The following is a 25,868-nucleotide window of genomic DNA, read 5'->3' on the forward strand; positions in this document are numbered from 1 at the left end:
AAAGATTTACTGGAGACTTTGAACTAGTACTTCCCTGGTCTTTAGAGAGCAGAGCAGAGAACCATAGCTGCTCTGATGAGAGAAGAAGCCAGAGAGGGAGAGAAAAGAAGAATATTATTCTGTTGATTTAAAAAATATATTTTAGCTTTTTCAAGTTTCTGGTACTTGAGAAAAGATATCACTTGCAGAAGTGACATTTCTACCTTGCAATGCTACCATTTTGCCTCTTTCCAAAGAGACATTAGATCATTTAGATACTCAATAGTGCTTCAACTGTGGAAGCAGAGTTTTCCTTCTTACAGATTATGACAGGTTGTTGGTGGCTGAAAACAATGACTTGTTGTGCAACTAATTGGGAAAAAAATATACTCGCTTTAAAAATTCTGCTAATGTTCACGGTAAAACATCTTACTGTGATTATCCAGAGGTGGTTTGCTTTGCTCTCTATTCCATATATATTTTGAAGTAACATTGTGATGTAAGAAATTGTACTTGAAAATATTATCATTTTGACGGTTCAGACGATGACTGTATATTTTGCCTCATACCAAATTTGTGTATGTTTTAGTAACTATGAAATGTGTGTGCTCAATCTCTCAGTCGTGTCCGATTCTGTGACCCCATGGATGGTAGCCCACCAGGCTCCTCTGTCTGTGGGCTTCTCCAGGCAAGAATACTGGAGTGGGTAGCCATGCCCTTCTCCTGGGGATCTTCCCAACCCAGGGATTGAACCAGGGTCACCTGCATTGCAGGCGGATTCTTTACCAGCTGAGCTACCAGGGGACTATGCAACAGAGAATGTTAATACCTGCCTTTGTAAAAAAAAATTAAATTTAGAATAAATGTCTAAATTTTAAAATACCAGATTACATTAAAAACCCTATCATTATGTTTAGAGAAATATGGCTGTCTCTGCAAATGTCTCAGTGAATTTCTACAAACAAATTGAATAAATAAACTTTCTATAAGTAATTCACAGTGTTTAAAAAGAGAATTTGTATTTTTTTTAACTTTATAATTTTTCTTTCACAAGTTTAATTTATAATTTTGAATTATTACGATTAACTTTTCAAGATATGTTTTTATTTTCAAAAATATCTTCGAATTCCACAATTATTTTTTAAATATGCTCTAGTTCTATAGAAAACATGTGTTTGATCATGACATGGACTATGTTAGTAAATGATCCCATTTTGCCTTTTCTCACTGGAGTTTCAAATAAAACTGATCAATACTCTTAAAAAATTGTCATATGGTTTATACATGGAGCAATTTTTTTTATTTTTTTGACCAAAATAATTTTAAACTGTAAATGTCATTTTTAATATTAATTTTTAAAATTCCCTTATTGTTATTTTTAAAGTTCAGTTCAGTTCAGTCACTCAGTCATGTCCAACTCTTTGCAACCCCATGAACCACAGCATGCCAGGCCTCCCTGTCCATCACCAACTCCCGGAGTTTACCCAAACCCATGTCCATTGTGTTAGTAATGCCATCCAGCCATCTCATCCTCTGTCATTCCCTTCTCCCACCTTCAATCTTTCCCAGCATCAGGGTCTTTTCAAAATGAGTCAGCTCTCTGCATCAGGTGGCCAAAGGATTGGAGTTTCAGCTTCAACATCAGTCCTTCCAATGAACACCCAGAAATGATCTCCTTCAGGATGGACAGGTTGGATCTGCTTGCAGTCCAAGGGACTCTCAAGAGTCTTCTCCAACACCACAGTTCAAAAGCATCAATTCTTCTGCGTTCAGCTTTCTTCACAGTCCAACTCTCACATCCATACATGACCACTGGAAAAACCATAGCCTTGACTAGATGGACCTTTGTTGGCAAAGTAATGTCTCTGCTTTTTAATATGCTGTCTAGGTTGGTCATAACTTTCCTTCCAAGGAGCAAGCGTCTTTTAATTTCATGGCTGCAGTCACCATACGCAGTGATTTTTGATCCCAGAAAAGTAAAGTCAGCCACTGTTTCCACTGTTTCCCCATCTATTTGACATGAAGTGATGAGACCAGATGCCATGATAGTTTTCTGAATGTTGAGCATTAAGCCAACCTTTTCAACTCTCTTCTTTCACATTCATCAAGAGGCTCTTTAGTTCTTCTTCACTGTCTTCCATAAGGGTGGTGTCATCTACATATCTGAGGTTATTGATATTTCTCCTGGCAGTCTTGATGCCAGCTTATGCTTCCGCCAGCCCAGCATTTCTCATGATGTACTCTGCATATAAGTACTCTGCATATAGTACTGCATAGTGAAGTGAAGTTGCTCAGTCGTGTCCGACTCTTTGTGATCCCATGGACTGTAGCCTACCAGGCTCCTCAGTCCATGGAATTTTCCAGGCAAGAATACTGGAGTTGGTTGCCATTTCCTTCTCCAGGGGATCTTCCCAACCCAGGGAATGAACCCTTGTCTCTTGCACTGTGGGCAGACGCTTTACCATCTGAGCCACCAGGGAAGCATAGTACTGCATAAGTACTCTGCAAATAATTTTTAAAGTAACAATATAGTATTAGGATATTATGGTACTTGATCTCGACTCTAGACTGCTGTATGTAACGTGTAATTTTGCAAAGTCTTATATACCGTTTAAAACTTAAAAATAATCTCCCAATATCATACTGTTTCATTACATAACACATGTGTATTTCAAAACACAGAACACCTTGTTACACTGAAAATTCTGGACGGTTCTAGCAGCTGCTTTGTGCTGTACAGGAGACACTAGAAAAAATTTTTTACAATCCCTGGTTCACCATATTAGCCAAGTGCAAGTGGAGAAACCAGCTGAGTCAAGCAATTGGTCCCCATTGCTCTTTCCGCTGCAGTAGAATGATCCCAAGTGAAAACTGTCCATCAGAGTCCAGTAAACCTATGCAACTGTAAGAAATTGTAATATATTTTTGTTCTAAGATAATACATCTTTGGGATGGCAGCAGTGGATCAACCTGAGAACTAAGGGCATTCTAAACATAGGTCTGAACATTGTGAGGACATGGCCACACTGACGTCTATGTTGATCGGTTCACTCAATACAGCAGAAGATAAGGTTTTAACTGGATCTCTAAACATCATTTATACAAGCACAGTGTGTTCTGCAAATACCTCACAGGTGTCTGGAACTCAGACCAGTTTGGGGGCTCACCTTTTTTCCTTCCAGGAATTGCTCTGGTTGGATCTCAAAAACATGTCTCCACCTGACTGTTCCCTCGCCCTTGAGGTTTGTTTATCACAGCCAGAAGAGTATGGCTCCAATCATTATCTAAACAATTAATTTTTCTGCCTTAGGGAAATGAGTTTAATTAATCAAAACATTCTTGCTAAGTCATGTTGACCAGTACAGATTGTTCTGTAATTAATGATATTTTTTTTACACTCTGGAGTTGCAAATAGTATTATAAATGTGTCCATAATAAAAACATGTTTAAAAGGAAAATGTCATTATTCTTCTGGAAAATTCACTATACACAGCCTTTCACAAACTTTTTTCAATACCAGTCTCAATAATCACTTGAGAAATGAATGATTATACCCCCTTCACAGTGTTACTGTGAAGATGACACTCAACTGGCAGTACACTAAAAGTCTTGGCACTATTTATGAAGCTTTGGAATTGTTCAAAAAGTTATTTTTGATGTCGTTTAGTTATAGACTGCATGTTTTGTTTAATGATTTGTTAAAAATTCCTAGAGTAAATCCTTCTTAATCCTTGTATTACATGTGTATCTGGTTTGTCAACTCATTTTAGAGTATGTGAGACATTTAATATGATTTTATAGAATACTGCATGGTTTCCATATGCTCTTACATCTGTACATCAGAGTCACCTGAAGTACTTGATAAAAACAGCAGTGTTTTCAATGGAGGGGATCCTAGGATCTCTGTTTTTGAGAAAAATCCCTGGCGATTTTGGTTCCTAGCCAACAAATTAGCAGAGTATAAAGAATATTTCCAAACTCTGCCCATTCTCTTCCTTTTCCAAGATGTTCTTTTTAAAGTTAGAAACTAATTTATCTAATCACAGAATTGTAGCAATGAGTAAAGTATTTAACATTAAAACCTGTTGTGTGTGTTTATATTCTTTATAATGCCACTTTATCCTGGATTATTTAAATATTTATCTCAACTCTGTACTTTTTATAGGCCAGAGATATATTTAAGTAAAGTGTTAATAATATTTCAATAATATTGGGAGATTATCTGAGTATATTCTAGCATGCTTTAAAACTTTACATGATCATGTCATTAACCAAAGGTCTAGTGTTAGAAATTCTGTTTGCTGTAAAGTTTACAGTATAAAAAATTCTTCACGAGCACAATTCTGAACTCTCATCTTACTGCTCATCTTTCTAGTATGCTATGCTTTACACCAAGGACGTTTTCTACTGTCCTTCAAGTGACTGAACTCCACGGTCACTGCCACTCTTTCTGGTGGTTGATGAACATGGTGATTCGGGCTGCTCAGGTTGGACATGCAAGATGTCACAACAGTCCTAAATATTCAGGTGGAATATTTTTGGAAAACTTTGTAGAAAGGTGCTAGAAATTTCGAATTTCATTTCCCAGTAGTATGTAGATTTATTTCTCACTACTGGTAGATAGAGGTCATATTTTTTATCTCTCTTGTAGACTCCCTCATATGGGCTTTGCTCATAGCTCAGTTAGTAAAGAATGTGCCTGCAATGCCGGAGACCCCAGTTCAATTCCTGGGTCTGGAAGATCCTCTGGAGAAGGGATAGGCTACCCGCTCCAATATTCTTGGGTTTCCCTTGTGGCTCAGCTGGTAAAGAATCCACCTGCAGTGTGGGACCTGGGTTTGATTCCTGGGTTGGGAATATCCCCTGGAGAAGGAAAAAGCTACCCACTCCAGTATTCTGGCCTGGAGAATCCCCTGGACTATACAGTCCATGGGGATGCAAAGAGTCAGACACGACTGAGTGGCTTTCACTCTTGTAGACTCAGTACGTAGAACTAGTAGGTGCTTAAAAAACATTCACAGTATGTTGGTAGACTGTGTCAGTAACTGCGCTGCCAGCAAAGCATGGAAAAAAATGAATGAGCATGTGAAATAAACCTAGGACAGTCAAGTCTGACTTAATGGTGGCTATACTCTTTCTATCCACGGGACAAGGAATTGTGTAATAGGATAAGAGGAAGCGAGGCTGGCTTCCTGTCACTAAGATATCCGCAAACACTTAAGGATCCTAAGGCCAAATGGAATTGTTAAACGTCTTCAGAAATGGTCCTCTGAAAAGTCACCTGCTTTCACTTTAGTGGATAACTTCCCATTTCTCTTGTCTGATGATGCTGTTGTCTAAGACGCTTATTGTCTGTGACCCCAGCTGTTGTAACTGGAAGAGGCACACAGCCAACCCCAGGATGCTTGTCTTCTTGGTATCATGAGGCTGTGAGTAAGGACTCTAGAAAGGAAACCAGCCCATGAGGAAAAGTCCTTTTCATCTGGAGACGTGTGTTCTTCGATTCTAAGAGACTTTTTGTAGTATTTGATAATTTGCTAATCTTCATTTTCTCGGCTCTTCTTGATGGACCTCATTACATTTGAATGTCAAAATTGGACTTCCTCATCTGATCTTCTAAGTTGCTTATCTTTTCTCTCCAATTTCCATCTTCACCTTTTCATTCATTGAGATAGATTTCCTTTTCTTTGTCTTTTAGCTCATCCATTAAATTTTAAACTTCTGCTATTATATTTTTAAATAAGAACTTCTAGCTTTTTTTGCAGTTACCTATTTTTAGCATCCACTCTTATTTCAAGAATGTGCTGCGCTTAGTCACTCAGTCGTGTCTGACTCTTTGCAACCACATGGACTGTAGCCCACCAGGCTCCTCTGTCCATGGGGATTCTCCAGGTTGTCATGCCCTCCTCCAGGGTATCTTCCCAACCCAGGAATCGAACCCAGGTCTCCTGAATTGCACACAGATTCTTTACCATCTGAGCCACTGGGGAAGCCCATGTACAATGTATTTAATTATATCCTAGGAGAACATAGGGATATATGTGTGTGTGCATGCACATACCCATTTAAACTTTCACCAGCTGCCTGCTTTGTCTTCCATTTCTCTGAGCTCTTTTTGTGTTTATTTTTTAATTTATTTTTTATTATTATTTTTTATTATTATTTTAATTTTGTTTCCTTTTTTTTCAAGTTGGAGGTGTTCCTCAAATATCTACAGATCTTTTGTTGTCCCTTTGTAATGAAAGGAGTTGGTGAAGTTTTGATGAAGGAAGTTGGTGAAGCTGTAATGAAAGAAGTTGGTGAAGCTATAATGAAGGAAGTTGGTGAAGCTATAATGAAGGAAGTTGGTGAAGCTGTAATGAAGGGAGTTGGTGATGGACAGGGAGGACTGGTGTGCTGCAGTCCATGGGGTTGCAAAGAGTTGGACACAACTGAGCGACTGAACTGAATAAAGAAGCATTGATTTGTAATTATTCAAATATTTACCTTAACTCTGTACTTTATTTGGCCAGAAATATATTTAAATAAAGTGTTAACATTTCAAAAATATTGGGTGATTATTTGAGCTATATTCTGGGACACTTTAAAACTTTAGTTGATCATGTCATTAATCAAAGATTTAATGTTAGAAATTCTGTTTGCTATAATCTTACAGTATAAAACTTTTTCATAAGCACAATTTTGAACTTATCTTATCCCCCTAAATGTTTATATTAGAAAAGGTAAAAGACTGAAGATTCATAGCTCAGCATCCATTGATTCAGTGGGTAAAGAATCTGTCTGCAAGGCAGGAGATGTAAGAGACTCAGGTTCGATCCCTGGATCGGGAAGATCCCCTGGAGAAGGAAATGGCTACCCACTCTGGTATTCTTGCCCCAAAAAATACTGTGGACAGAGGAGCCTGGTGGGCTACAGCTCCTGGGGTCACAGAGTCCGATACAACTGAGCAACTAAGCAGACACATTCCCTCTAGGCATGATGAAATGTACAGAAACACACTATAAAAAGATAGTAAAACCGGAAAACCCGAGTCTCCCACATTGCAGGCAGATTCTTTACCATCTGAGCTACCAAGGAAGCCCGACAGTAGTATTCAAAAGCCACTGACATTACTTACTTTATTAGCAATTAGGGCTGTTGGCTGAGTATTTATGGGGCCCTGCCCTGTGCATACGTGGTAGAATTGCACTGTTTGTTCTGTGTGACTGAGGGGGAGGCATGTGACACTCTAGCCACTGGACCATGAGTAGAAATAGCAGAGTGAGAGGAAGGTGTGGATGAAGGATGGAAAGACGGAAGGGAGAAGAGGAGGGAGGGAACTGAAATCATCAGGGAAAACAAAAGGAGATACATGCCGATGATGAATCGGTTAAAAATACTATACGAGTTACATAAAATTTCATCCAGAGTTTGAAAACTTACACTAAGTTTGCAAATGCCTACAACATTGAACCTAGCAAACAAACTTAAGAAGCAAAAGAAACCTTGATTAGTTCTATAAAGAATTAGATCAGTAGTTAACCTTTTTCCATGAAGTATGCGAGTGGCCTGGATGGTGTTACTGGCTGGTTTTACCAAATATTTATTATGCAGCTAAACCTAATGCAAACAACCTCAGGGTGCAGAAAAAAGATCACCTTACAAGGTTGGTATGAACTTGATTATAAAACAAGAAAGCACAAATTAGATGTCAGTCCCATTCATGAACATGAGCATCCCTGTTCTCACCCGATACATCCGTCATCTTATCATCTCCCCTTATGTTCTTTTGTTTCAGCTTCAGTCTCTTTTACCACCACTGACTTCTTAGACACTCTTCGCATCCTCAGGCGCCTTCCTCAGGACATTCACATGTGCCTTTCCTGTCTTTGAAGCCCTCTGCTCCTGAGACTCTCTTGCCTGGCCCCTTTTCCTCCTCCCATCCTTTAAAATTTGTCACCTCAGTTATTCCTTCCCTGAATTACTCCAATGTTCCCTACCCCTCTTCCATATTTTGCTTTTCTTTGCACTTTTCACATTCTCACAGATATTACTTCTGCATCTCATTTGTCTGTCTTCCACCTCTAGAACCAGGGCAGAATTTTTTTTTTATTTGACTTCCTTCCACAGCACCAGCAATTCGCGAAGTGCCTGGCACCTGGTGAGGGCCTGACAGCTATTTTAGAATGAATTGATACATACAAAAGCATTGAACAAAATGTTAGCATGACAAATTCAGCAACATATTAAAAAATACAGTATGACTCAGTTGGGTTTTTCTCAAGGATGCAAGTTTAATTTAAAATTGAAAAAAATGTTGAAATGGCAGATAAAAAGAAAAACATAAAATTATTTCGACAGATGGGGAAAAGCCAGTTATGGAATTCAAAACTGAAGATACCTTTTTAACCAATCAACCAATAGCATACATAACGCTTGATGGTCAAACAAGAGAGTTGTGTCAAGAGAAAGGTCAGTAGTAGAAAGGCACAAATAATGAAAACAAAGCTCAAAAATTTCACAGATGGTATAATTATCAACACAAAATAATTCACAGATCTAAAGTAATTAAGAGGATCAAAAACTGGTTTTGCAAAATTTCTAGACATGCAATCATTATAAAAATACCCATCTGAACCCCCCGATAAGGTAAATTGTGGAGTCAGACAAACTGTTTCTAAAATTTGTATGTTAATGTAATAGGGCTGTCAATGGCATGATACACATGAGGAAGAGGAGCAAGTTAAGGGAATTTCCTCCACAACAAACGAAGATAAGCTCCAAGGCGGGGGCACAGACCAGTAGACTGACTATAGACCAATGGTTGAACAGAATTAGACCACCCTCAGAGACTCAGACCTCTGTGGCTACTTGGTAATGACAAAAGTGTTCTGGTAGGTTGGAAGATAAAGAATCAACTCTTTGGTAAATGATGCTGGAAAAAAATGGTCAGTGAGTTCATTGCCAGTCTCTCGTCAGCCTCACATCAGTCTCCCTTCCAGGGCCCTCCGTTTTGTTGGTCTCTCTCTCAGTTTTCTGTCTCTCTTGCTCTCTTTCTTGTTGATCTAGAATTTTCTCCCTTTATTTTGGTGCACTGTGTGGAGTGAGAAAAGGCTTGTGTTTACTTCACAATGTTTGAATGAAAGAAAATTAAGCAGCATACGTCTCACTTAAAAAAATAGACTTTTTATAGACTAATATATAATATAGCTTTTATCTTCTTTGAAATTTTGATATAGTTGCTAATATTTCAGAGTGTATTGAAAAGAAAGTCTAGTAATTTCTTCTTCTATGTGACAGTAAGAACATAGCATTAATTCATTATGAGAAAATACAAAAAACAGGAACTAGATACAAGAAATGCTTGTTTGTGTATACAGGTATGTCTGCAGCATGTAAATTCTGGGTTCAGGATTTCAACCATTAGCTCTGTTTGAGAATCAGTGGCCCTACTTTCATCATATCTAATATTGGAAATGTTTCCTGGGGAAAGTCATTTTATTGTTTTTAATAGAGTTTTCAAGAAAAGGTATTTTCCCCAGTGCCAGCCCTCCACCTACTATGCTTTTCCTGATATCATTTAATAGCGTGCTTTCTCATTGGAGGCACAGTAAGAAACATGGCGATGGTGGCAGCAGAATCCTCAGCCTCAGAAGACGATTGTTGGGAGCATCTCCTGGGTCCCGGAGCACAGTTGCCATGGTAACTCTGCTGCTCTGCCAAGACTGCTTCTCTCTGTGGGAGGAAAGAAGCTCCCCTGCCAGCAGCTACGTGGGATTCTGGCAGCTGGAGAGAACACCGAAATGGTGCACTGCTTCCCCAGATGGGAGTTCTGAAAGCCGCCTTCAAAAGCCAATAGGCAACTCAGGTCTCAGAAGAGTGGGGCGATCAGAGTCCAGCCCATTACGAGTGCAAAATGTGCATCAAAAGTTTCTTACCTTGAGTAAAAGTTTTGCAGAGGATCAGGACTGAAAATGGGGCTTCCCTAGTTGCTCAGTTGGTAAAGAATTTGCCTGCAGTGCAGGAGACCTTGGGTTCGATCCTTGGGTTGGGAAGATCCCCTGGAGAAGGGAAAGGCTGCCCACTGCAGTATTCTGGCCTAGAGAATTCGGTGGCCTGTATAGTCTATGGGGTTGCAAAGAGTCGGACACGACTGAGTGACTCTCCCTTCACAGGACTGAAATGGAAAGATTATAACCTGATCTGATGGTAAAGGAGGTTTAGAGGAGCTGGTACTTATCCATAAGGGTATCATCAGTCTGAGGGATTTAAGTGACAGCATTTAAATAGAAAGTTAAATATTTCTGTTTAATTTGGAGATTTTAAGCTCATCCGGAAATGCCTGTTAACTCAGGCTTGTCGATTTGGGTTTACTCAGTATTGAAATTTCTCTCATGTTTTCCTAAATTTAAAAGGCAGTTTTCAATGAAAGCTATACTTGATGTTTGGGCTTCCCTGGTGGTTCAGATGGTAAAGAATCTGCCTGCAATGCCGGAGACCTGGATTCGATTCCTGGGTGGGGATTCCCTGGAGAAGGGAATGGCTACCCACTCCAGTGTTCTTGCCTGGAGAATTCCATGGACAGAGGAGCCTGGTGGGCTACAGTCCATGGGGTCGCAAAGAGTCAGACATGAGTGACTCACACTTTCACTTTATACTTTATACTACAAAGACTATGGCACAAAGAGCATCTCCCCTCCCACCATATATATATAGAGTCTAGGCAACCAGGCTTGGTTGCTTGTAGGCTAGAATTGGTCCAACAGAGAAAACATGAAATAGGCAGAAACTGACTGGAATTAGTAACAAAATTAATCAGAAATTCTTTTTTTGCCACTTTATTTTTTAATTGAAGGATAATTGCTTTATAGAATTTTATTGTTTTCTGTCAGACATCAACAAGAATCAGCCACAGGTACACCCATGTCCCCCCCCTCCCATCTCCCTCCCATCCCACCCTTCTAGATTATTACAGATCCCCTGTTTCAGTTCCCTGAGTCATATAACAAATTCCCATTTGCTATCTATTTTGCATATGGTATTGTGAGTTTCCATGTTACTCATGACAGTCTGGTGACCACCAGTGGGCCTACTACTCCCTTGGGTCCTGAGACAGTCACAATTTATCTTTACTCTCTTAGAAGCTTGAGGTGTAGGATCAGCAAAGGTAATTCCTATCTATGAATTCGGTGTTTGGACTCTTTCCTGTATATTTGACTCCTGTTCCTAAGGGTTTCGTGGATACTTTAATCAGACACCTCAGTATCTGCAGTAGAAATGCCACACATTTAGATCCTTCAAGAAAAATCGGGAGAGAAACTACGAAGGACAAGGATTTGAGATCATGGGGCTGTTGGGGACACTTGCCAAAATTAAGAGTAGCTCTTCTTTGGGTTGGTACCAATTTTAGGATTTTTCTTTATTTTTAAACAGTCCAGAGATTTTTTGTTTCTTTTTTGCTACCCTGTTAATCTCTGCTCAAAACTGTGTTCAGTGACATTCAGATACTCCACACACTGGTCTCACCCAACTACCAGTGAAATTTCTTCCTATCATAGGAGGTGGCAAGATGTTCTAACCTTTTCTACTTAACCACATTGTGTGTGCACGTGTGTGTGTGTGCATGCACGTGTGTATTGTGTGTATCGTGTGTGTCTGGGGAGGAATGTTCAGGAAATAATTTTGCCTGTGCTAGCAAGAGCTGTGGAAGTGGGAAGGTGTTCAAACTTCCTTTTTTAACCTCTCCTGGGACAGATAAGATGATCCATAATTCTCTTAAGGAGGCTAGTTCAATGAACACTAAAACAGCAGACTAGCCCCCCTCTGAATGTAAAGTTATCTCACACAGGAACTTAGCAATCACTGCATGGTTCATATGTAGCTTATAAACATATACACATTATAGGTGAAACAACACACAGATCTTCCCATGAATGAAATACAGTACATAACAATCCATTTTCCAGTATTATTTGTTATTAGTTTCTGAAGAGATGAAAAGTCAATAACATGGAGAGAGTTTGATGGGTTTCAGCATTACAGAAGGAAATTTGATCCAAAATTTCCAAAAGACGATAGGTCGGAGGAACTTTTTGAAATAGGATATGTGTGGGGAAGCAGTGGGGAGCAGAGGTGAAACTGATACATTGAGTTCCTCTGTGCTTGCTGCCCATCTAACCTGAACTTCCCTTTCTCAGCAGTGGCTGGGAAACAGTATCTCATCAGTATTTCTTGTGGCAAAACATATATACCTAGGCATTTCTAGTTAATGCCTTAGAAGAACATATCTGAGTTGACTAGAGAGTTCTAATACTTATTTTGAATATCAACAACCAAGGTTAAGTGATGTTTCAGACTAGTTGAAAGCCATCTTTTGAAAATGGAAGACTAAAATGATGAAACTTCTAAAAGCAAAAATAATTACTGTGGTCAAACAATTTTTGGAAACCATATTACAACATAATAAAATTAATCTGTATAATAGTTACAGATATATCTAATAATGATAGATGTAACATTTACTGAGTAGTTACTCTATGTCATGCACTGTTTTCTGTTAGCTCATTTAATGCTCACTAGAACCACTTGAGTCCATTTTATTGTCACTCTTTTACAAATGATTAATTCAGAAGAATACCTCACCCTGAAACACAGAAGGGTGGAGTCCCTAGCCCATTCAGGTCTCTCTTTTCTAAACTCAAAGTGATTCAAAAGTAATGTGCCTTCCTACATGCAGTGCCTTCCTGCATTCTCTTTCACTTTTAATAAATGCTGGTCAACGTTCACTAAATTGGATTCACACACAACTAACAGGTTTTGACTCACTGTGTAAAAGAAACAGGCCCAGGGAGTTGAAAAGAATAAATGTCATGGAAATAAAAACCAAAATGTGAAATTTGAGAGCGATACAGTCAAGATAGAATGATATGCATGTATAGTGAAGATTGACTATTATAGGAAATCTGGGACTTCCCTAGGGGTTCAGTGACTAAGACTCTACACTCCCAACACAGGGGGCGTGAGTTCAATCCCTGGTTGGGAAACTAGGATCCCACATACCTTGTGGTGCAGCCAAAAAAAAAAAAAAAAAAGGAAATCTGATTTGGGAAGGAAGGGCTTCTGTAATTTTGGGGTAGAAGAGGAAACTCCCAGCAGAAGTAAGCCTTCTCTTGCCTGTGGAGGATGGTTGCTAGTTAAGAAACTTGATTTTTATACTTTCCATAGGACTGGATTTGTGTGGTTGATCTGATGTCATCTATAAATGCAATACATACTATGTTCCATATTCCTTTAAGTTTGAGAAAAAGTTTCATTAGATTAACACGGAATATTAATTTCTAATTTTTTTTTTCTGTTGGTCTTTTGCAGGGTGTTTTGAGTGCTGTATTAAATGCCTGGGCGGCATTCCCTACGCCTCTCTGATCGCCACCATCCTGCTGTATGCTGGGGTTGCCCTGTTCTGTGGCTGTGGTCATGAAGCACTTTCTGGAACTGTCAACATCCTGCAAACCTACTTTGAGATGGCCAGAACTGCTGGAGATACATTGGACGTCTTTACCATGTAGGTCATTCTGGCATCGCTTCTCATTTTGAGAGTATATGTGCTCAATGCTGTGTGTTAAATAAATGGGTCTAGAGATAAGTGAGGCAGTATTTTATAGAAGAAAAAATACTTTTAGGGAGGGTGAAAAATATGTCCCCTTGTACATAATGATAACAAAATTTTCAGGAAAAATTGAAATAATTCATGTTTATCTAAAATATATTGGCACTTGAGATTGGAGACAGATTGGTCATAAAATAAGAAACATAACAAAACATGTGTGTGATAATGCCCCACCCTTAAACCATACACACACATAATGATTAAAAGGACGTAGTTGTTGATTAGACACTCAGATAGGAAGGTAAATTATTTTAAAATAGTCCCTAACTCTGAAGCATCAATTTAGAACTTCGTCAATGTCACTGACAAATGGAAATGAATAAATAGAAAATTTTAAAAATAATGAAAAAAGAAATAAGGAAATTATATCCCTTATATTTCCTAGTATAACTTTATTTTACAAATTCTGAAAATTCAGCATTATCCATTAAATTGAATTTTTTAAGCCTGTAGTAGACAGTTTATTGATTAACACTGAATTAGGTATATAACATGAATTGATCCTTGAAAGTTTATGAATGATACTCATCATTTGGAATATAATTAAACTATCTGAAAATGCTTTGGATTATTACATGTTGGTTTGCAAAGAGCCTTAAGCAAATGATTCCACAGATATATTTTAATGTGACAATACTCTGACATTTTCTTTTTAGTTTTATCTCAGCCTACACTGGACAAAATATGTTTTCACTGTGCATTATTTTAAGCTACCACAGATGTCTTTAAGATCTACAGATCCTCTATATTTAGGCTACATCCAAAGTGCTAACTTTTAGTTATAGAAGTTTGGAAGAAATAAGAAGCTTAATAAGTGGCATGGAATGATTGACTGTATAAATCTACTGAAAACCAGTTGCCAGCATGTTTATTTGACATTTAGACAATAAACCTTTATAGAGCACAAACCTTGACGAAAGTTCCACAGGGTTGCACATATGCGGGTGCAGCAGAAAAATCAGAGGTCATAGGCTAACCTTGGAACTTTAACCTTTGATCTCTTATATTGGGAGTGAAATGTGAAATCAAGAATGCATCTTTGGCATGAGAAGAATGCCATTTAGATTGGAATAAAAGCAAGTGCTCAAATTCTCTCTTTTCATATTTCAAATAACTAAAAACCCTTATCCTAAGCCCTTTGAAGCTAGCGAATGAATTAAAACCCTCTTCCTGTTGGCAAGCAGTTCATGAAAACACAGAGGGAAGATGTGTACCAGTAACTCCTGGGTATGATTAAACCAGGCGGTACATCCAAGGTCACATAGTGGCTGAGAAGTGGTAGCATTTTCAGAAGTCAGAGTTTTCTAAAGAACACATGGGCTCCTTAAAATGTAGTGATTTGCTGTCAGTGAATGTGCTTAGACAAGGCTAGTAATGAACCTCCAACTCTGAGATGCTTTCAATCTATGTTGTTCAGTTGCTCAGTTTTGTCTGACTCTTTGCAACCTCATGGACTGCAGCACACCAGGCTTCCCTGTCCTTTACCATTTCCCTGAGCTTGCTCAAACTCATGTCCATCAAGTCAGTGATGCCATACAACCATCTCATCCTCTGTCCCCTTCTCCTCCTGCCTTCAATCTTTCCCAGCATCTGGGTCTTTTCTAATGAGTCTGCTCTTCATATCAAGTGGCCAAAGTGTTGGAGCTTCAGTTTCAGCATCAGTCCTTCCAATGAATATTCAGGACTGATTTCCTCGAACTTTGACTGGTTTGATCTCCTTTCTGTCCAAGGGACTCAAGAATCTTCTTCAGCACCACAGTTCAAAAACATCAATTCCTCAGTGCTCAGCCTTTTTTATTGTCCAACTCTCACATCCATACATGACTACTGGAAAAACCATAGCTTTGACTTTACAGACTTTTGTAGGCAAAGTAATGTTTCTGCTTTTTAATATGCTGTCTAGGTTTGCCATAGCTTTTCTTCCAATGAGCAAACATCTTTTAATTTCATGACTGCAGTTACAGTCCTCAGTGATTTTAGAGCTCAAGAAAATAAAGTCTATATTTACCTATTACACATTACAATCTATATTCACTTGCTAAACCTCAGTCTTCTTTATTCAAGAACAGTTATTTTAGGATTAGTGTTTATTTTGCTGTTTGGGTTATTGCGAATATCAAGTATGGAAATATATTTAAAACTCCTTGAATTTATTATACTTCTACCATGTACTTCTTTTCAAATATTCACATTTTTTTTTCAAGACAGTCTTTAGTCTGGTTTGTTTTTTAATTAATTCATTTAGCAAATATTACAGGGTTATACTCTGTGCAAATCACTGTGCTAATCTTTAGGGACACAAAGTAGAACAGAACAAATTATTTTTCCTCTTGTACTGACATAGGAAAGATACGTTAGCAAAGTGAGATCCACATTAGACTCAGTTCAGTTCAGTTCAGTCGCTCAGTCATATCTGACTCTGCGACCCCATGGACTGCAGCACACCAGGCCTCCCTGTCCATCACCAACGCCCGGAGTTTACTCAAACTCATGCCCATTGAGTCGGTGATGCCTTCCAACCATCTTGTCCTCTGTCATCCCCTTCTTCTCCTGCCTTCAATCTTCCCCAGCATCAGGGTCTTTTCAAAATGAGTCAGTTCTTCGCATCAGGTGGCCAAAGTGTTGGAGTTTCAGCTTCTGCATCAGTCCTTCCAATGAACACCCAGGACTGATCTCCTTTAGGATGGACTGGTTGGATCTTCTTGCTGTCCAAGGGAATCTCAAGAGTCTTCTCCAACACCACAGTTCAGAAACATTAGAGTCAACAGATATGAATCAGATCATGGTAATTAGTACTTGAGCTGATTTCGAGGATGCATCAGGTTAATGAAGTAGAGAGAGTTGAGAAGCTGCAATTGATACCACATGGCGCTGGCACAGACATACCTATAAGTACTTATAAGTACATACAAAATTATGTTCCTACTCACATTTTTACCAGAAATTTTTCAGATGGATTTAAAGTTAAACTTTAAGAGTAAACTAATATATAAAAAGATTTGGGGAAAAAAAAAGAGTAAACTAATATGTAAAAGTTCAGATTTAAATGGGGCTTCCCTGGTGGCTCAGATGGTAAAGAATCTTCCTGCAATGTAGGAAAGACAAGTTCAGTCCCTGGGTCAGGAAGATCCCCTGGAGAAAGGAATGGCAACCCACCCAGTATACTTGCCTGCAGAATTCCATGGAGAAAGGAGCCTAGTGGGCTACAATCCAAGGGATCACAGAGTCAGACACAGCTGAGCAACTGACACACACACAGATTTAAGTATAGATTTAAAATTTTACTTCTTATGGGGCAAGAAGTATGTAAACAATACAAGAAATTACAATATATAGATTTGAGATAATAAAAATTAAATTTTGCTCATTAAAGTATTATAAAAAGTTAAAAGGTGTTTAAAAACTGAGAAATGTATTTACCACTTACAAGATTTCCTAGATTTAATAGAATAAATTCAAGAAAAGGATACATATTCTAGTAGAATAATTGGCAAAATATAAAAACATGTTTCTTATAGAATACAAATGACTAATAGCTTGTAAATATATGTTTATCCATACCACTAAACCAAGAAAATTAATTAAAATGATAATGCCATTCCTTTTAAACTATCAGTTTATTAGAAAAGTTGAATGGTAATTCTCAGTATTGGGAAACAGAGAATAGACCCTCTTACTAATTATCCATGCATTTTTATTTTGGCACAAACTTTCTGGACACTATTTTCACAATACAAACCTTAAAAATTTCTAGGAATTTATCCCAGAGAAATGACCTACACTGCCCAAGGATTTATCTTAAATGATGTTTGTAATAGCGGTGCGTAGCTTCCTATTACTGCTGTAAGAAGTTACAACAAATCCAGTGGACTAGACAAACACATTTATTCTTTTTTAACATTTCTTGAGGTCAGAAGTCTGAAATGGATCTCACTGGGCTTATTGAAATGGGGTCAAATCAAGGGATTGGCAGGACTGCGCTCCATCTGGTGGCTCCAGGAGAGAATCCACGTTCTCACTTGCTCCAGCTTCCAGGGGCACCTGCATCCTTGGCTCGGGGCCCCCTTCCCTCTTCAAAGCCAGCCGTGGAGCGTCTTCAGATTTCTCTCTGCATCTGACCCTGACTTTCCTGCATCTCTGGTTCAGTGATCACTAGGACCTTGTGACTATATAACACAGGATGACCTCTGATGGGCTAGTCCATCCAAAACAGTGTGGAACAGAAGCAGAGATTATTCACGGTTTTCTTGTGACTGAATCGGAATGCCTCAGTGAGTAGTATCCTGGGTTTGGGACTGTGACGCTTACTCCATTATGAAAAATGCACCCATTCCTACTTTTTAGGATCTTTTAGGGAACACAGTAGTTTTACTGTGAAATTGAAATAAAGACAATCAGTAAGAGGTGGTCGGGGTGCACTTTTTAGATTTTGTAAAAATGATCTCTAGTCTCTGAATCCAGGAAGATGCTTTGCCTTTCGGTGCCTATGTATTCTCATGTCCCAAGCTGCTGCTTATGCCCACATGGATCCTTCTCACAGTAAAAAAGAGGGGATCAGAAGTACCTCCAGAAAGAACTGTACAGGCATATTTACTTTGCTCATATATCTCTAAAAGTTACCAATATTTCTATGCTTAGAAAAAGTTTTTACAAGCAACAGTTGTTACAAGAGGGGAAAAAAGCAATCTTGGCTACTGCAATATATTAAAAAACAAATGCTTCATTCTAAATACACTAACTTCCTAATCCCTAACACCTATAAATATTACTTTATGTGGCAAAAAAGTGAATTTTGCCTTTTATGGTATAAATGGTTTTGAGTTAGAGATCTTGGGAAGAGAAAATTATCCCGCAGTATTCAGGTAGGCACTAAAAGCAATCCCATATATCCTTATGAGAGACAGGCAGAGGATGTTTTGAGAAGAACTCAGAAGTCAGTACAGAAATCAAACATCACCAACTAAATGATAAAAATCAGCATTACTACTAATTTTGTAGTATCAGATGGACAGAGTTATCACCTACCTAGTATGTAGCCAAGAATGAGTAATCCGAATCTAACCATGAGGATACATCAGATAAACCCCAGATGAAGAATAGTGTATTTAGTAAGGAGGAAGTGGGTTGTATTCCTCAGCAATGTTAATGTCCCGAAGACAAAGACAGGCAGCAGATGTGTTCTGAGCTAAAGGACACTAGGGAGAAATGTGGCAAATGAATGCAGTACTTACCTCTGGACTGGATCCCACGTTGCAAGGGGGAAATGCTATGGGTCAGTCCAGTTAATAAAAATTATATATAGAATTGTATAAGAATACAGATTATAGATTTGACACAAGTACTCTATCAACATATTTCTTCTTAAAATTCATTTTAATTGGCGGATAATTGCTGTACAATATTCTCTTGGTTTCTGCCATGCATCAACATGAATCAGCCATAGGTATACATATGTTCCCTCCTTCTTGAGTCTCCCTCCCACCTTCCATCCCATCCCATCCCTCTAGTTTATCACAGAGCACTGGGTTTGAGCTCCCTGCTTCATATAGCAAATTCCCACTGGCTGTCTATTTTATAAACATTATATTTCTTAAGATCGATCATTGTACTTCAGAGAATTTCCCTCCATTCAGATAAAGTTATCCCAAAAAAGAAAAACACAAGGTAAATGAGGGAAAATGTCATAAAGTAGATCAAGGGTTTACAGGATTTTTTGTACTATTCATTTTCTGCAACTTTTCTTTTAAATGTGAATTCGTTCTCAAATAAAAATTAAAATATATTTCAAAATAGGTTATTTTAACTTAAGCATTATATCGACAAACCCATACAAGTTTGGTTTAACTAAACTCTTCAAAGTGTTAGTGATGTCAAATGGGGTCTGAATGTTGAAATCCTCAGATTGTTTCACACGCATGATAGGCTGGTGCAATTCACATCATTTGCCTCATTGCCCATGACAAAGAGAATTGTGGAATACTTAGATTTTTCAGACAGTGGGAATCAGTCACTAAACCATCGCTCTGGTACACTGAATGTTAGCAAACTCTTCTTGTTCTTTTTACATGCAACAAGTTCATTTATGCTATTACATTTTTTTTAATTGTCATAGCATCCAAAGTTTCTAACACTCCATCAATGTAAGCGAGCTTCCTATTCACTCTTTCCCCCTTTGTATAAATTCAACAGCATCTGTCCTTCATTTCTTGCCACCCTATCTGTTACATTCACTTTAATTATTGAGGAGAGTAAAAATCAAGTTTGGCCAGTGAAATAAAGAGAAATTTTCTTTCAAATGGATATGAAGACCACAAACACAGAACTGCAGCTAATATGTATATCTCTCCTTATACTATGTCTCCACATACTATACCTCCACAACTACTAGTTCTAGAGGCAGAAAAACTGATTAATTTGATTTATGATTTTTTAATTTCCAAAGTGTTTGGGGGTTCCCATACAGTATCTAGAACAACAACAACAACAACAAAATCCATCTGCAATTTATAGACAATACGTATTTCTCTCCCTTCAATACATGGGCACTCAATTGTCAGAAGAGAAAAAAATACTTTCCCATTTCTCTGTGGAATTATTCTATAATTTGGCTCAGGCCCAGTTAATCCCATTACGTAATATTCCATTAGTGATTCTGCCTTAAAAGTTTAATTGTCAAAGTTATAACTTAGCTATAAAACCATAATTTTTTCATTATTGTCAACAGAAACTATTAGTGATGAAACCATCACAGTAAGTGTGAAATAAAACATAATTACAATTGACTATAAGAAAAATATGACATTGTAACTTTATCAGAAATGAATGCATCATTAGCCATAAAGCTTTCTTCCTCTTGTAATGTCTTAAAAACTCAAGTGTTGTATACCTAAACCTTTGTATCTGCTATTTTGTCATAATTTTTAAAAAGTATACAGTAATTATCCTACTTATCAAATTCATCTCAGCAAAGTCCAGTATGATCCACTGCTCACTCAGGGCTACCTTGGTGTGAACCAGGGGAGAGGGGGTGGTGCAGTGGAAGGGGAAGAAACTTAGAAACATGAGGAACCAACAAATCCTGGAAGTGGCAGAAGAAAATGTACAGGCATTAGGCATATAAAGAAAAATGTTTTAAAAATCCAACCTTCATCATGAACATAAATATTCCATGGCTTTCGTTCCAAAGGACCCTGAGCACGTGGGCGTCCGCTGCTGTGGATCAGCCGTGAAGAGTTGCTGAACTAAATCACTTGGTCTTTCCTTCCAGGATTGACATCTTCAAGTATGTCATCTACGGAATTGCAGCTGCCTTCTTTGTGTACGGCATTCTACTGATGGTGGAGGGCTTCTTCACGACCGGGGCTATCAAAGATCTCTACGGGGATTTCAAAATCACCACTTGTGGCAGATGCGTGAGCGCGTGGGTACGTTGTCTGTCTGCACTCAGAGCTTCATGCGGGTTTATTTCAGTAGCACTCTGGTGTTTGTGTTCATCTGCCAGAAATGGAAGTAATATATATATATATATTTTTTAACACAGTAACATTCCCTCCTGTGATGGCTATTTAAAATCTTAATGATATTATTTTCTAATTTAAGATTATTACATGTGAAAATTCAGGTTCAAATTCTCAAATCATGTGCAATACAACTCGTTTTGCTTCTGGAGGCAGCAAACTGTTGACTGATTTATATTTTGTTTTTCCCAAATGGCCCTGGGCTTCCCATACAATGTTTAGAATAATAGACAAATCCATCTGCAATTTATAGATAAATGTATGTTTCTCCTCCTTAAATATATGTTTCTATATTTTACTGTAAATTTGGGTGGGAACTGTAATTTCTTTTTAGTTTTGATGTAAGGTAAGAATTACCCTATATTATACTTATTTAGGTTTTAAATTTTTATTGATATTTAATGGTAAATCAAACTTATAGTCGAGATAATGCAGTGCAGAAAATTTAAGCACAAGACATGAAAATTAAGAGTAATATGCTTTAAAGTACTTTCATATGTTTGTGCAGAATAATTTTCACAAACTTGGGAGCTTCTATTTTTAACTAACATATTTTTTCTTATTTCCAAATATTATATGAGAATATATATTTAATTACAGCATATATTTCCTATTATGTAAGGTGTCTCTAATAAGGATGATGTAATTTATTTCAGTCTTATAGAAAATTTCGAAAACACCAACTGTTTTTTCCACCAGCTTGTAAAAGTTGTATTATTCGCTCAGTGTCCACAGTGATAATAACATAAGAAAATAGTTTGCCCATGTTATGGGTATTTGTTGTTGTCTCTGCAATAATTTCTTGTAAGGCTCTTTTGGAGAACACTGTTTTTTGTAATAGCTCAGTGTTAGGATCGGCAATATCAAATTACAGACTCAAAGGAAGTTAAGTTAAAGATCTTGGATTAATAAGTAAGGTATGAATATTCACTGGGCCGATTTTTAGTGCTGCGTAAGGGATTTCTCTATTAAGAAGGGACATTGTGATGTTAGGCTCTCTTGTATTCTGCCAAGGGCTTCCCTGGTGGTTCAGCAGTAAAGAACCCACCTGCCAATGCAGGAGCCGTGAGTTTGACCCCTGGGTGAGGAAGATGCCCTGGAGAAGGAAATGGCAACCCACTCCAGTATTCTTGCCTGAGAAATCTCATGGACAGAGGCGCCTGGCGGGCTACGGTCCATGGGGTCGCAAGAGTCGGACACGACTTAGTCACTAAGTGGTAACAAATACTGTGCCAATAGAATATGAGGAGTTCACTTAATGATAGACTTTTTCTTATAATTAGGACAGTATCATTATAACACCACTGTTTGTCTTAGCAAATCACTTAACTCCTCCAGATCACAGTTTTCTCTCTTATGTCATAAAGACATTAGATCATCTCTAAAGCACAGTCTAGCTCGAAGAGTCCCTCATTCTGAAGCGCTAGAATCACAGAGGAAAAGGGTCTCTGAGCACACTTTTACTATTGAGGTGTGACCTTGTGCCAGAAAGAGGGCAACTGACTCTGTTCTTTCATTGAGATTGTGAAGTTTCTGCATAGGATTGCACGCAGGTCCTGGAAGAAACCGCCAATGTGTCATGAATGATTATCTACTTGCCATTCAAACATTTCAAAGGTATCTCAAATAAGGATTTTAAAAGCAAACCCAGGAGCCACATTTTTTTCTATAATAGTAACCATTTTGTCACCGGTCCCACTAACCAGCCCAGAATGGTGGCGGCAGCGGCGTGGGCTCCCGCAGAGGGAGGCCGCGGGGACCCACACCGGAGCCCAGCTGCTCCAGGGCGCCCCCCTGCGCGGGAAGGAGCGGATCCCGGGGCAGAGCAGAGCTGCGCTTTGTGGGTTTTGCAGAAGCATCGGTGCAGCAGGGAGGGCGCTGAGTCAGGCCTGGGCTGTCCCAGCACGGGCTCCAGGCAGGGGACCAGCGCCTGCAGAAAGAGACCAGCTCCGCCGCCGGGGTGGCAGCGGCAGCTGCGGACCGCGCAGGGCACAGCCCTGCCGGCCTCTCTTCCCGCCGCCCACCCAGCTCCCTGCTCCTGCAGGGCTCAGGGCTCCCTGGAATCAGAGGGGAAAATAATAATGTTTTATCGGTCACACTGTCCTGCTGCTTAGGTTTTTTGCTTTCTCGTTTCCATTCTGCTGCTTTCCACCCCCCCACCCCCCCACCCCAATTTGTAGGTAAATAGTATCTTACAGTCTACTATTTGTTTTATGAGTTCACCTGTTAGCCTGTTTAATCAGTCTTCCTTAGCTTTACAAATGTCTTTTTGAAAATATATTGATGAGCTTCTATTTGGAATTCTGAGTGATATTAACAGGTGGAAAAAAAACTTTTTGAAACAACCCATATTATAGGATTAGCTTTCAGAGTCAATGCTGAAAGAAAAGTATTATTCTACCCCTGTTTTTTCATGCTGTATAAAATGTAAAGTGGTCACTAGTAACTGATTTCTGCTCACAAAATGGAATTGTGCCCAATGCATAAATGCAGTTTATTTTAAAGAGGCATTGTATCTCTGAATAGAAGATGCTAAATGCTATTCTCTTTTCCTGATGAATCTCTTGAAAACATAACTTGACCTGCATTATGCACTTCTGTCATGCAGCATCAAGACCACTTCAAATTTATTTCAGATTTTTAATGCTGTCCCTAGAAATTCTAAATGTGAGGCACATAAAATACAATAGCATGGTATTAACTTTTTGGGGTGAGGACCACTAGTTTATTAAAAACATGTGAAAATTTATTTAACTCTTCTAAGTAAAAATTTTTATCTAAATTAAGTAGTAAATGGCACCAATATGAGTACAAGTCAAATGTTGCTGAATATATTAAATGTGAACTTAAATTTGATAAATATAGAAATATTTTCTTTCCTTTGAATTTCTTCCCCATTAAGTTTTTAAACCAAAAAATACATTTATTTTGTTGCAACTTGGGAGCTACTCAGTGGCTTACATCTTGAAATCTTGGGATACTTGTTACACCCATCACTAAGTTATCTTGTTCTAAAAATTTCTCGTTATGACAGCAATATGGATCTCAAATTTTATCTATGCTAGTTCTGACACATCAGATTTTGAAGCCCAACAGCTTTGAAGTAATGGAGTTCTTAAATGTGATACTTTCCTTGGAAATTAATATATTTATTTTCCATAAATCTACCTGCTCTAAGTATTCTATAAGACAATAAAAAATTGTCAAGTATATGCATTCATTTGCTAGGGCTGCCGTAACAAAGTACCATGAACTGAATGGCTTAAACGGCAAAAACGTATTGTCTCACATTTCTGGAGGCTTCAAGTCCAAGATCAAGGTGTCAGCAAGACTGGTTCCTCCTGAGGGCCATGAGGAAGCTTTATTCCTCTAAGCTCCAGTGGGCACTGGTGATCTTTGGTGATCCAAGCTTGTAGAAGCATCACCCCAACCACAGCCTTCATCTTCACCTGGTGTTCAGTCCACATGTCTGCTACTCAGATTTCCCTTTCTGAAGACCCCAGTCACACTGAGTTAGCATTCTCACTTTTAGTTTGCTTACCTCTGCAAAGGCCCCATCTCAAAATAAGGTTACATTCTGAGGTACAGGGGGTTAGGAATTCATCATATGAATTTCAGAGGAACACAATTTTGACTCATAACGAACAGCAACAGTCTTATAACAGCAACAGTATGCCACACACAGTGTTTATGTTGCATTGTGTGTGTGTGTGTGTGTGTGTGTGTGTGCTCAGTCATGTCCGACTCTTTGCGACCCCATGGACTGTTACCCACCAGGCTTCTCTGTCCATGGGATTTCCCAGGCAAGAATACTGGAGTGGATTGCCATTTCCTACTCCAGGGGATCTTCCTAATCCAGGGATTGAACCCATGTTTCTTGTATTTCCTGCATTAGCAGGTGGATTTTTGACCACTGCATCACCTGGGAAGCACACACAATGTTTAAAGCAACAAAAATAAGCCGTTACTTTTTTACCGCATTTTACAGGTAAAGAGGCATATGTATTTACAGTCATCCACTGTATCTGAGGGGATTGGTCCCAGGACTCCTATAGAGACCAAGACCCATAGATGCTTGCGTCTCTTATATAAAACAGTGTAGTGTTGTATTTAACCTTACACACATCCCTCCGTATACTTTAAATCATCTCTAAATTACTTATAATACCTAATACAATATAAACTCTGTAATTGTCAGTATAAATGCTATAAAATAGTTGCTGGCATGTGGCAAATTCAAGTTTTGCTTTTTGGAACTTTCTGGCATATTTTAAAAAATATTTTCCATTCATCATTGGTTAAATTAAAGGATGTCAAAAAGGAAGACCAGCTATATTTGTTATTTTAATCTTTTCTATTAGCCTCAGATATTTATAGATTTTGACTGCAGCATATTAGACTAGTGTTCATAAGACATATTCTGTAGAATTACCTTTACAGAGTGTTTCATGACTCATCGCTCATTTTCCTAACTTTAAGTTTTAATAATAAATCCAGTATTAGTAATAGAAAATGTTTGTTAGGTACTTATATATGCCAGTTGCTATGCATGGGACTTTACAAAATACTAGGATATTTAATCCTCCAAACTATGTGAGTAGGTACCAGTATCATTGTGATGTAAATATTAATAATTACCTTTATTTCACAGATGATGAATCTGCCACCAAGAGATGAGTACATGGTGGGTGGTGGAGTCAGATTTGCATTCAAGTCTGTGGCACAGG

At 38.4% G+C, this 25,868-nt stretch overlaps 1 protein-coding gene and 1 long non-coding RNA gene across 4 annotated transcripts in view; one reads left to right on the top strand and one right to left on the bottom strand.

Moving 5' to 3' along the window:
- GPM6A (glycoprotein M6A) overlaps positions 1 to 25,868 on the top strand; it is a 232,615-nt gene that overhangs the window by 181,736 nt on the left and 25,011 nt on the right. For all 3 annotated transcript variants that reach the window (XM_070460125.1, XM_020890191.2, XM_070460124.1), the window contains 2 exons: positions 13,327 to 13,519; positions 20,892 to 21,048. In XM_070460125.1, coding sequence (XP_070316226.1) covers positions 13,327 to 13,519; positions 20,892 to 21,048 — 350 coding nt within the window. The remainder of the gene's footprint in view (positions 1 to 13,326; positions 13,520 to 20,891; positions 21,049 to 25,868) is intronic.
- Positions 20,902 to 23,101, bottom strand: LOC139032619 (uncharacterized). Its single transcript, XR_011485184.1, has 2 exons — positions 22,845 to 23,101; positions 20,902 to 21,118 (listed from the first exon to the last, which is right to left on the bottom strand). It is a non-coding gene; the product is annotated as an uncharacterized lncRNA (long non-coding RNA).

Source organism: Odocoileus virginianus, chromosome 32, assembly GCF_023699985.2.
Source record: "Odocoileus virginianus isolate 20LAN1187 ecotype Illinois chromosome 32, Ovbor_1.2, whole genome shotgun sequence".
Classification (NCBI taxonomy): domain Eukaryota; kingdom Metazoa; phylum Chordata; class Mammalia; order Artiodactyla; family Cervidae; genus Odocoileus; species Odocoileus virginianus.